The sequence below is a fragment of the Tupaia chinensis genome, unplaced genomic scaffold (assembly GCF_000334495.1).
Source record: "Tupaia chinensis unplaced genomic scaffold, TupChi_1.0 Scaffold000068_1, whole genome shotgun sequence".
Taxonomy (NCBI): domain Eukaryota; kingdom Metazoa; phylum Chordata; class Mammalia; order Scandentia; family Tupaiidae; genus Tupaia; species Tupaia belangeri.
In genome coordinates this window covers 888857-902375 of record NW_006159528.1, presented here as the reverse complement: position 1 = coordinate 902375, position 13519 = coordinate 888857, and the positions used below count along the sequence as shown (strand labels likewise).

Below are 13519 nucleotides of genomic sequence, written 5' to 3'. Positions count from 1 at the left end.
GCGTGAGTTTTAAGCCACCGGGTCCGGGACGTGAACTGTGGTCGACTACGTGGGAGTCCAGCGACATAGCCATTACGCTAACTGCTGGTTCCCATTTGTTTCTTTTTTTTTTCTCCCTTTTAAGAGGTTTTTGCCTTAGGATACATGCACTTGCCAGAGAGAAAGAGAGAGAGGGAGAGGGAGAGAGCCAGAGGGAGGGAATGTGAAAGGAAATAGTAAGAAATCACTACCTAGGAGGGATGGTCATGTCACAATCCCTTCTCCTCTATTTTCCTCTTGGGATCCTGGCCCTGCATGCACATATACCTGATGTGATTTTCAGGTCACGGGTCTGGGACTTGAACCATGGTAAGTCCTGTGGGAGTTCAGCAACATAACTACTATGCCACCGCCTGGCCCCTCTGCTTTTTATACACATGTTTACAATCATGCAGAACATAGACAAGTAATTTATCTTTCATTACATTACTTAGAAATGATGTTTTAAAAAGTTCTTGTGGGGGCCAACAGGTGGCAGGGTAGTCAAGGTGCTGGATTCACACATGGCCGACTGCAGTTCAAGTCCTGGACCCAGTGGCTTGAAAATCATGTGTGTGCATGGGTGTCCAAAATTCTGAAAAGAAAATGGAGAAGGGATTGAGGCATGGTCATCCCACCAGGGGTTTTATTTCTTGTTTTTTCTCTCTCTGTTTTTCTTTGGTGAGGACATTCACCCTATGGCAAAAACCTAAAAACAAACAAACAAACAAAAGTTCTTGTCAATGTATATCCATTATACAGTTTTGTCCCTCTTATTTTTAAATATATCTTAAAATGAATAAAAACTTCAAAAATTTTAAGCATTTTTATTGAATTTTTTGAAAGCTACCCATTTAAATGCTATGAACTATAATACAAGAATGATAGTCCCATTTCCCATCTCTGAACTAATGTTTATCTACTTTACGTCCATTGAAAGGTATTATCATTAATCTGAAGGAATGGCGTATCGAATTTAAAACAGGACAAAATCATCATTACTACTGACAGAATCTCAAAGAATGAGTTTATATAGGACACATTAGTGAACACACACGACTGCTATTTGGAGTTACCAATTATATTGTAATCCATGCATAATAAGAGGGCCACAGCCGTTCATTCGACTTGCTGAAAATATGCAGCCTTGCTCTGTGCCCAAACCAATACAGTCAGGGAACAATCAATAGGAGAAGGAAATTAAATTGAACTTTACCTGTTCTCTAGTGAACCAGCGGGCATCCTCTATTTCATTCTTGTCAACTTTAATTTCTGTAGACACTGCCACAGCTAAGCAACCAATCATTAAGGAGGAGGGCATCGGCCATGGCTGACAAGAGACATACTGAACATGGCCAACTTTGACTCCACTTTCCTCTTCTACTTCTCTTCGAACAGCATCTTCTATCGTCTCCCCTAATCACATGGGGCAAAAGAACACGCTGCTGATGAACACACCCTGGACATTTTGTGCTCCGAATACTTCAAACATTTGGAAATCATTCTGGACAGAAACCCAATTCAAAGAATCAGAAAGCCAATGCTTAAAACTAGACTGGAAGTGAAGAAAACATTATTTTTCAAAGTATGTATTTTTAAAATATATGATATGTGGAATATCAAAATACCGGCATTATACTTTTCATTTCTTTAAGGTCCTAATTTGTTTAACTATAACTATTTATAAAGGACAACTGTAACATCAACAACCATCCAGCATTAACTACTGGCTAAGCAAATGCTTTATACAGGTTGAACACTTTTTTTGGAGGTTTCTGCTTAGGGTGTGTGTGCTCGCCAGAAAGACAGGGAGAGACAAAGAGACAAAAAGTGAGAGATCGTCCCCTGGGGGGACGGCCACACCACACTACCTTCTCCTCCATTCTCCTCTTGGGATCTTGGGCATGCACGAACACGTGCCTGGCATGAGTTTAAGCCACCGGGTCTGGGACTCGAACCACAGTCAACTACATGGGAGTCCAGTGACATAGCCATTACGTCAACTGCTGGTCCCCAGGTTGAACACTTCTAATGTGAAAATCTGAAATACTCCAAAACCTAGAACTTTTTGAGCACCAGAATAACACCAGAAGTGGAAAATTTCACTTTGCCTTTTTAATAGTTCAATGCACACACAATCCTTCTTTATGCACAAAATTATTAAACATATAAAAAATTGCTTACAGGCTATATACATGTTTTGGTACATACAAGCCACAGATAAAATTTGTGTCTGCATCTGGGTCTCATCCCATGATATCTCATTATGTACATGCAAATAATTCAAAATCTGAAAAAAATCTGAAATCTAAGATACTTCTGGTCTCAAACCTTTCCAATAAGAGATACTCAGTCTGTGAATTATCTCATTTATAATTTATCACTGTATAGTTAAAAATGATCATTACATGATTTTTTACAAATAGCTAGCTCTTTGCTCACTAAAATCTTGAAACTGTTTATATTTTTATACAATTATTGAAGATAATTCTTTTCAGATCCTTAAAAATTTAAATCCTCATAAGATAAAACTCAGTATTTTTTTTTCTTTTTAACTGTTTTTTATTACTGACTTTAGCTATGGTAAAATAAAGTGATTCCTGTAAATGTAGTTTATATTTCTGACTGATTAAAATTGAGAATCAGAACAGAGGAAATAGTTTAGTAAAATTTATCTGGAAGTTCAGAAATATCTTGCTAAAAACAGCAGTATTTTGTAGGTTTTTTAATTTTTTTTTTTTAAGAGAGATTTTGCTATAGGGCACATACGCTTGGCAGAGAGACAGAGAATGAGAAATCACACCCCCCCACCCGGGGTGACGGACACTCTGCAATCCCTTCTCCTCCATTCTTCACTTGGGATTTTGGACACGCACACACATGCACCCAGCCTGAGTTTTAAGCTGCTGTGTCCAAGACTCAAACCATGGTCAAGCACGTGGGAGTCCACTGATACAACCATTACGCCACCTGCTGGTACCCAGTAGAATACAATTTTAAAAAATAGCTTTCTATTTTAAATAGATTGATCTATTTCCTAAATGAAAATTAAAAACTTACACTGAGAAAAAAAAATACAGAGAGAAGATAAGTCATAAACTAGTCTAAAATATTTGCAAAATCATAACAGCATTATAATTCATATTTAAGAACTGTTAAGAAGGATAAATGATTAAAGCAAAAAATAGGTAAACAATATAAGCATGTAAAGTTTGCAAAAAGAACAATTGGATACCTAATACACATTTGAAAAAAATGTTCCAGCAGCAGGGAAACGAAAATGAAAGCCCCAATTACACACTATCTCACACCCTTAGGAGTAGGAAATTAAAATATCTGAACAGCCTAACTTGAAGATGTGGACTAACAGAGCATTGTACATAATGCCAGTAGGAGTGCAAACTGGCAGAAAACTGTCAGAGAATAACTTGGCAATATCTAGAAAAGGTTAAGAGGCTCCTATCATATGAGCTGGCAATCCGACTCTCTGTGTATAGCCTATATAACTTCTGCAAATGTACACAAGAAGTATAAAAATACTCTCTGCTGTGCTTTTGTAATAAGAACCTTGAAATAAATTAATGTCTACTCATAGAATGGTTAAATAAACAGTGTAATATTGATACATGCAATACTATCTAACGGTTAAAAAAACAACCTGGAATTACTAGGGGCAGCACAGTGATTAGGAACAAGGACTCAGAAGCCAGACTGCCCAGGTTTGAATCCCTTCCCTGTCACTTCTAGATATTTAGTCTGGGGCATGTCATTTGGTGCCTCAGCCCTGGTGCGCCATCTGTAATACTACTGTAGTAGTACCTACTTTATAAGACTATGAGTATGATATGATTTAACATACATAAATTTTCCATATATTCACTACTATATCTATTACATATTATATATATAGTCGCTATTTTTTAAAAAATTACTTAATTAACTAATTAATTAATTTAAATTTGACCAGAGCAGAATGGAGCGAGACAGAGAAAGTGAGAAAGCAAGCTGCCAGGTATGGGACTCAGAATGTGGTTGGCTATGTGGGAATCCAGCATCCTTAATCACCACACCATTTGCCGATCCCTCACTACTATCATTATCTAGTAACTACTGGTGTTATAATATTGAAAATTGAGGGACCAGCAGTTAGTGTAGTGGCTATGTCGCTGGACTCCCACGTAGTTGACCACGGTTCGAGTCCCAGACCTGGTGGCTTAAACTCTCTCCAGGCGCGTGTGCCTGTGTGCCCAAGATCCTGAGAGGCGAATGGAGGAGGAGGGATTGCGGCATGGCCATCCCTCCTGGGGGGTGGTTTCTCGCTTTCTGTCTCTCTGTCTGTCTCTGTCTGTCTGGCGAGCGCACGTGCCCTATCGCAAAAACCTCGCCAAAAAAAAAAAACTGAAATTGGACATTAATTAATTAGATATATTTACTCCTCCTTCATGTGAGTACCTGCTATAAGGCTATAAGAGGTTGGGATATAGCAATGAATAAAATAAAATCCCTGGCCTTCTGGTACTAAGAGTCTAGTAAGAGCAGATAATAAATACACACATATATTATATTATATTATATTATATTATAAACATTACATATATATTCTTACATACCATAATAGATGGTGACGAGTGCTGCAGGGAAACTCAGGCAGATGACAGGCTGACTAGGGACTGGGAAGGCAGAGTATGGGGGCTAATTAAGGTATTGGGGGCAATTGGGAAAAGCCTTTTTGAAAAGGTGTCAGATGAGTCCAGTACAGAAGGAAGCAAGGTGTAAACCATCTAGATACCCAAGAAGAATATATAATAGAGCAAATACTCAATTTTTAATAAAACACAAAATTTCCCTATTAAACACATGAAAATTATATCATGTTTAAAGTATTATAAATAACTCAATTTTATACCATGTTAATTTGTTAGAGATTACCTCTCAAGTGCTGTCCAAAATTTTTATTTTGAAAAGATATGTTAAATAGAAATTACAGTAAAATGTTTTAAGTAAAGGCTTACCAGGTTCAATAAATCCAGCAAGGCAAGTAAACATGCCTGGGGGAAATCTTTTCTGCCTGCCTAGAAGACATTTAGTCCCATCTGGATGAATAACTTGCATGATTACTACAGGATCTATGAAAAAATAAACAAATATATGAATGTCAGAAAAAAATTATTTAAACTCATTGCACAGTCACTAACCGGTAGGATAATGCAAAGGTTCTCCTGTGGGAACAAGACTTTCATCTGGGCATAAGAAATTGCTTCCTTCTGCCTTGATTTGGCTGATGACAGAATATCTCACCCAAACTGCATAGAATACTGTCAGTAAGCTAAAGGAAGGCCATTTTTGTCTTCTTTCCCCCAATCTTTTTTTTTTTTTTTTTTTTTAAAGAGATTTTTGCCTTAGGGTGCCTGCCCTGGCCGGAGAAAGAGCAAGACTATGAGAGGGAAAGTGAGAAATCGTCACCCCAGTGATCGTCACCCCATTGGGAATGCCCACACCGCAATCCCTTCTCCTCCATTTTCCTCCTGGGATCTTAGGCACACATGCACATGTGCCTGGCGTGAATTTCAAAGCCACTGGGTTGAAGACTCGAATGTGGTTGGCCATGTGGGAGTCCAGCGACATAACCACTCTGCCATTTGGTGGTTCTACCATCTTTCAATTTTTTTTTTTTTTTGAGAGGTTTTTGCTATAGGGCGTGTGTGCTCACCAGAAAGACAGAGAGAGACAGAGAGATAGAAAGTGAGAAATCACCCCCCCTCAGGGGGGATGGCCACGCCGCAATCCCTTCTCCTCCATTCTCCCTTTGAGATTTTGGGCACGCACACACAAGCGCCCACCATGAGTCTAAAGCAACTGGGTCCAGGGCTCGAACCATGGTTGGCTACATGGGAATTCATTAAAGAGATTTTTGCCTTAGGGTGCCTGCCCTGGCCGGAGAAAGAGCAAGACTATGAGAGGGAAAGTGAGAAATCGTCACCCCAGTGATCGTCACCCCATTGGGAATGCCCACACCGCAATCCCTTCTCCTCCATTTTCCTCCTGGGATCTTAGGCACACATGCACATGTGCCTGGCGTGAATTTCAAAGCCACTGGGTTGAAGACTCGAATGTGGTTGGCCATGTGGGAGTCCAGCGACATAACCACTCTGCCATTTGGTGGTTCTACCATCTTTCAATTTTTTTTTTTTTTTGAGAGGTTTTTGCTATAGGGCGTGTGTGCTCACCAGAAAGACAGAGAGAGACAGAGAGATAGAAAGTGAGAAATCACCCCCCCTCAGGGGGGATGGCCACGCCGCAATCCCTTCTCCTCCATTCTCCCTTTGAGATTTTGGGCACGCACACACAAGCGCCCACCATGAGTCTAAAGCAACTGGGTCCAGGGCTCGAACCATGGTTGGCTACATGGGAATTCAGCAGCATAGCCATTACGCTAAGTGCTGGTCCCCCTTCTCTCAATTTTAATAGCAACATTTTTTCTGTATACTAGGCTGTTCTTTAATTTTTTTTTTAATGAGGAAAAAAATGAGTAGGGAATACATGGACATAGGAAAAATTCAACTTTACCAGGAAACAGTGAGCATACCCTTTACCTTCCACTCCAGTTCTTAACAAAGTGTTTTTAAAAACTAATATAGCTTTATGATTAGGTTTGTTGAAGTCACTAAAAAAAGAAAAGAAATGAAGTAACAGCTCTTCTCTCTAAAAGTCACTATTTCAGCAAATTCTCCTGACTAGATCATGATTGAGAGCTGGGAATTTAATGTAAAAGGCTCTTAAGCAAAAAAACCCAGGTATCACTAAGCTATGTATTTTATTCCCCGGAGACCTCCTCTGGTGTTGCTGAATCTATTCTTTTTTCACACAGTTTTAAGGGGCTAGGTTATCATATTTCCAAACCTAGAGCAGATTCAAAGCAGCAACTGGGAGGACAGAAGATTTGGGCAGACACTAGCAGTAATGGGAAACTGGCTCCAGGCTGTCCTGCTTTGGTGATGCCTCACGCAGATGCTGAGTGACCTTCACACTAAATGGAGCCAGATCGGTGGGCTCTTGATATCACAAATCTCAGCACATCAAATTCATATGGATTAACCCAAAGTTAGTGAGAAATGGCTAATTACGTACAATGTCTTTTACTTAGAAACATAAAAGTATGTAATATTACAAAACTTACAGTCTTAAGAGTTAAATTAAACATAATTTCAATAAAAACAAGTAAGTTCTTTAGCTTTTCACAAACCTGTCTTTCCACACTTTTTATTTCCAAGACTCTAGGTGGCTGAGATTTCAGTGTAAAAGAGAAGGCTTACCTACTCTTGGATATGACGTGTTATGAACACCGTGGAGACTAGGACAGTCTTCTTTTAAGCATACTCTTTTATAGCCACCTTCTTCAATCTTAGTTGCACTCCCACAGGTTGGGCAGAACTTATATCGACTGTGCCATGCAAGAACAGATCTTGCTTGAGCTACCACACCTTTAAAAGAAGCACACAAGGTTTTAATTCTGTAACAAACTGTAAAAGCCTAATATATGGCAAAAATGTCAAGATACAATAAAGACATATACTGTTTTCTAAATAGCATTAAAGGATTTCATATTTTTACTTTTGTGATTATATTTTTCTTTTAAAGAAAGATTTAATTTTCCAGATGACAAATGAAAAATTGACTTAACTTTAATTTGAATAAAACATAGCTCATATATAATCTAGGTGTGCAGGTTATATATTCCTTATCCAGAATGCTTGGGACCAGAATCACTTCATGTATCAGATTTTTTTTTTTTTTACGTTTGGAATATCTGTATATACATAATGAGGTATCTTGGGGGAGGGGACCAAAGTCTGGACATAAAAAATTAATTTATGGGGACCAGCAGTTGGCATAATGGCTATGTCGCTGGACTCCCATATGGTTGACTGCAGTTCGAGTCCCGGACCTGGTGGCTTAAACTCATGCCGGGCATATGTGTGTGTGTGCCCAAGAACCTGAGAGGAGAATGGCAGAGAAGGGATTGAGGTGTGGCCATTCCCTCTGGTGGGTTGGGGTGATGATTTCTTGCTCTCTGTCTCTGTCTTTCTGGGGAGCGCATGTACCCTATAGCAAAAACCTCTCAAAAAAGAATAATTTTAAAAAAGGGAAAGAAAAAAAATTAATTTATGTTTCATATGTATCTTATATACATAGGCTGAGGTAATTTTATGCAATATTTTGTAATGCAGAGCTTTGAATGGGACCCTCATATGAAATGTGCTGTGAAATTTTTTATTTTTGGAGTTATGTTGGTACACTCAAAGGTTCATATTTTGGAGAAGTTTTGATTTGGATTTTCAGATTAACCAGTCCTAATATCATTGACACACTTTACTAGATAAGGCTTTTACTATTGGTGATTTTAAAATTTTGTATATACAAGAGTGAGTTAAACGTGCCACCAGGTCAGGGACTCGAACTGCAGTCGACTATATGAAAGTCCAGCGACATAGCCACTATGCCAACTGCTGGTCCCAAATATATCCTATTTTCTACCACAGACTGCATATGTATAATGTGCTTACATATATGTGCTTACAATATTTGTCATTAGCTTTATAGAAAAAAAAAAATTATTCACACTTGATAAAACATGGCGCTAACCTAAGTGTCCAAAAACTAAGCACTCAATTGGAAAACTGTGGTACATGTATACTGTGGAATACTCAGCTATAAGAAACAATGAGATCCTATTGTTTTACTCAAAATGGATGAATATAAAAGATTTAATGTTGAGTGACATAAGCCAGACATTGAGGGATACACATTGTATATCCCCACTCAAGTTATACTGAGTGTCTGCACTCTATGGCAGAGGATAAGAGATCTGAAGATATGATAGTGGAAAGGATGGGTGTGGATGCTAGAGACTGTAAGGAGAGACAGTGGTTGATAGAGAGTGGGTGGTGAAGGATGGGTGTGAGGTGCAAGGGGAAGAAATATCTGACAGATGGAAAAATGTGAAACAAAATGTGTAAAAAAAGAAAAAGAAAAAAAAGCCCAATAGAACAAATCTTAGAATATCCATACTTTACTTTTACTCTAGCATTTCAAGGAGTTAACATGGCCTGACCAAAAATATTACAAGTGAGGCAGTATCACTATAAATGCTACATTTAAAATGTCTAAGAATTTGCTCTAAGATATAGCGTTTAGATTTTTTGAAATAAACAAAATAATAAATAATAATGAAAGCATTTAAATTTGGAAAAAGGAATAAGTAAAAACAACTCTAATACTGAAATTCAATGAATGACACAGGTGACATTAAGTATCTACCACCTACATCATCTTGTGATATGAAACTTACACTCAGGTTTCTACATTATTTTAGATCACTTTATTGTGAAAAGCTTTCATGTACAGAGTACTTACTATGTTCCAAGCACTTCACAAAGAAGTTTGTATGGATTATTTAATGTTTACAGCAATGCTATGAGGAAGGCATTAGTATTATTTTCTGGAGGAGGAAACTAAAGAATGAAGAAGTTAAGTAACTGTAAATTTATATAGCAAGTGGGTTAAAGGATCTCAGTTTCCTTTCTAGTAAAAAAAGAGAAGAAAGAAAGAAAGCAACTATTCACAAGATCGTTTCGATCTTAAAGTTCTACATGGCTTCAAAAAAGATATTTTTGGGGGACCAGCAGTTAATGTAATGGCTATGTTGCTGAACTCCCATGTAGTCAAACATGGTTCGAGTCCCGGACCCAGTGGCTTAAACTCACGCCAGGTGTGTGTGCGTGCATGCCCAAGATCCTGAGAGGGGAATATATTTATTCCAAGTATGTCCTGCTTTCCTTGCTCTGTCCAACACCTTTTATTGTCAAGAAACAGTAGTTCTTTCTGCCAAATAATTAATGGCTCAAACCTAGCATTCTTGATCTTTGTCTTATAAACTCATACCCAATAAGTTTGCAAGTAGTTGGTTTTATCTTTGAAACAGATCTTTTCTCCACCATTGAGTACCTTAATGCATGCCTCACTCCAGGTTACCGTCTCTGTCTTGTTTACAACCTAAAGATTAGGACCTGTCAATTCCAACTTCAGAGTATCTCAAACTCTCCCTCTCTTTTCATCTCTACTGCTACCTTTCTAAGACACTGCAATCACTTACCTAGGTTATTGTAATACTTAATTTCCTCTTAATGAGACTCCTGACTCACACAATATACCCCAAATTCATGCTCTACAAAGTATAAATAGCTGAGTAATTTTTCTTTCTTAAACAGAGGTCAAGTTAAAACACTTCAATGGCATTTAAAACAAAACCCTAGGGGGCCCCATGGTCTGGTGATTAAGGGAACCTGATCTGAAACAGCTGACTATGGTTCAAATCCCTAATCCAGTAGCTTGAAAAACATGTCAGGTACAAAAACCAAAACAGTCAGGGTTTTGCCATCATGGTCAATGTGTAGCAGGTGCTCAAGGGTTATTATAATTATTTTTCACCAAAGAATCAAATGAAACCAGCATGCATTGAGGTTAACAATGAGGAAACTCATCTAGCTTATTAAATCTACTGTAACTGCCCAGAAAAGTAGTCCTCTAGGATGAGAACTTTAGAAAGTTTCTAATGAAGATAGCCTAAGTTCATCGTTTATTATGAAATGCATGCCTCCTGGAAACTGTAGATACACACAACTCCAACTCAGTTCTAAAATTGATTATTACCAATACAAGGAAACAGTGTTGAATTCTTACCAGCTTCTTTTTCTTTCAACTGCAGAAGAGCTGGCATTGGAGGATGAAGAAAATAACAATTTTCATGTCTTTGCTTAAATTCTTCAGCAGCAACAGAATCTATACCTAGAGCAAACCAGGCAACCAGCCCATCTTCCTCTTCTCTTGGGACCTCTGCAGTATAATTAAGTAACTCTTTTTTAATTTCAAGTTCTACTCCAAGGAAAATCAAGGTTATCTTCTCAGGCTGAGCCAAATAATCCTGTATATCTGTGTAGTTCAGCTGACAAAGCCTGACTTCTGGCTGCTGGAAACTTTCTTTATTGCCACCTAGAGTAACCAAGGGATTTAAATCTGAGAAAAGGATATAAACTGTGGCTGGATGGCTTTCTTTAGGGAGTAGCCAGTCAGAATTATTTCTTTTTTCACTTTTCCGGTCCAGTAGTGTCCTGCTAAAATAATTTTCACATTCTTCTACTTCACTGGTTAGGAACCAAGGCTTTTTCCCATCCTTAGCATTAGCTAGTAAGTTAGCTATATGCTTATAACCCCAAAACGCAGCAATATCCAGTGCAGTCTGCCTCGATTTATTGACAACTGACCTGTCACACCTGAAGATGGAAGAAAAAAACTGGGTGAAGAAATAAAATAAAAAGCAAACAGTTTCTCTTGTATTTATTTCAATACAATATTGGTAGGTGCACATTACGGACCTTCTAGTTAATGACTACAAGGATTTTTTTTTTTCCTTTTGAGTGCATACTTTACTATGTTAAAAGAACCATTTAATAATTATAAATGATTAAAAGAGATAGCAGGCATGTAACATTTCTGCATAATTACAAAAAAGTGTAGGTTTTATCAGCTATAAGGTGATACCAAAATTCTAGAAGGAGTCCTTGGTAATCATAAGACTTACTTTTTCTATTTGGGCAAAACAGATGACTCATAAATTTTCTTTGAAAATTTAAACTATTTAAAAGTTTTTAATTAAAAATGATTCTATACAACAAAGTGGTCAATAAGTTATTTACTAGCACAATGACACAAATATGGTTACAAGAAGAACTGAAAAATGGAAATATATAACAAATTAAACCACATACTCTTTCAGGTAGATAGCTTAAAATATTTACCCTTTCTCAAGAAGAAACTGGACAACATCTGGGTGCCCATTCCTTGCGGCATACATTAAAGCAGTCCAGCCATTTTCTGAAGTTTCATTGAGAAGAGATGGAGAATGGTTGAGTATCCCTGTTAACTTGGTGATATCTCCTTCTGCAGCTGAGCAATGAAACTGGGAGATTATTTCGTGCTTTGGATTTCTTTTTGCAGAAGACATTTCTTTCTTGAAAAAAGGAAAATAGAAAAATATCTCATTTGCAGTTGCCTTTTGTCAATGGTTGAACCTTAGTCCAGTGCTGGTCATTATAATAGCAGCAATGGTTTCTTTTTTTTTTGGGGGGGGGGTTGCTATAGGGCGCATGCGCTCGCCAGGCAGAGACAGAGACAGGGAGACAGAAAGCGAGAAATCACCCCCCAGGGGGGATGGCCACACCACAATCCCTTCTCCTTCATTCTCCTCTTGGGATCTTGGGCATGCACACACACGCTCCTGGCGTGAGTTTTAAGCCACCGGGTCCGGGACTCAAACCATGGTCGACTACGTGGGAGTCCAGAGACATAGCCATTACACTAACTGCTGGTCCCAGCAGTGGTTTCTAAAGTAATAGTCTTCAAAAAGTAATAAGTAGTCGAGAATTATAAATAGAATAAATAGAATCCAACTTATATAATCATGGGGGACACATAAAATAATGTATAAAGAATTTTGGTAATACAGATGTCCTTGGGAAGTGAAACCAGGCCACTTATTACAAAGAGGAGGAGCTGTTTGAGGTAGATGAGCGGGGACTTCATTAAGGAGGGAGGACATGAGGGAGAAAGGTCAAAGCAGATGGAAGTAAAGGTAGTGGTTTTAAGCGGATGACAAGTATACTCCGATTCCATTGTCCCAGGCAGAGGTTTACTTCTAACACTATTTCATTGCCCCACGTGCTGAGGTCATGATCACTCTCTCACTCTCCCACAGGCCACCCTAAGTGATTACGAAACTGTCCTCCAGAAATATAGTGTCATTCACTACTGCTAGTGCAATGCTTACACAATGTTCCCTGAAGAAGGTGGAAAACACAATTTCCCCCCTAGCTTTCTCAGAAAAGCTTTCTAGAAATAGTACTATTACTCATTCCAGAGAAGTGCAGAAAAGGCTGAGACCTAGCTCTACTGCTTGATTTACTTTCTCATTTCTCAATGACAGGTCCGGGAGCAGTTAAACATTTGAAGGCAGGATGAAGGGTCGCCTTTGCTTCCCAAGAAGTGCATGGACTATATTCTCGGCGGTTATTTAAGAGACTATTAGTCTCAAAGGGACTTCAGAGTGTAACGAAACCAACACTCACTTTTAACGGCGTGGAACACGGAGCCCATGACTTGCCCAGGCTCACACAGCTAGAGCGGGCTCTCCATCCAACACCGCCCTGTCCCTGCAGTCACCAACCGTTACTTAGCGAATACCACTCCCTGGGCATTCAAGGCCATGAGCCAATGAAGCGCAGCCCCGACACGCCTCTCTAAACGGTCAACAGCCTTGAGACACGTTATTTTCCAGCCACCACGTTGGGATTCCTTCCTTCCAAGTGAAATCACGCCCGACGTTGCGCTTCCTTCTGCCCATCTCAAAGCGCAGGCTAGCAAGTGCACCGGCGCGAGGCCTGCGCCC

The 13519-nt window shown here is 38.8% G+C and overlaps 1 protein-coding gene across 4 annotated transcripts in view; it reads right to left on the bottom strand.

Moving 5' to 3' along the window:
* NUDT12 (nudix hydrolase 12) overlaps positions 1–13519 on the bottom strand; it is an 18340-nt gene that overhangs the window by 1570 nt on the left and 3251 nt on the right. For 2 of the 4 annotated variants that reach the window (XM_014583278.2, XM_014583276.2), the window contains exons 2-6: positions 11874–12085; positions 10759–11348; positions 7332–7499; positions 5031–5144; positions 1235–1434 (exon numbers count right to left, since the gene is read on the bottom strand). In XM_014583278.2, the coding sequence (XP_014438764.1) occupies positions 1235–1434; positions 5031–5144; positions 7332–7499; positions 10759–11348; positions 11874–12079 (1278 nt within the window). In that variant the 5' untranslated portion in view covers positions 12080–12085. Of the gene's footprint in view, positions 1–1234; positions 1435–5030; positions 5145–7331; positions 7500–10758; positions 11349–11873; positions 12086–13199; positions 13504–13519 lie in introns of those variants that run through there. The other 2 variants (XM_014583273.2, XM_006142204.3) reach the window with 2 other exon arrangements.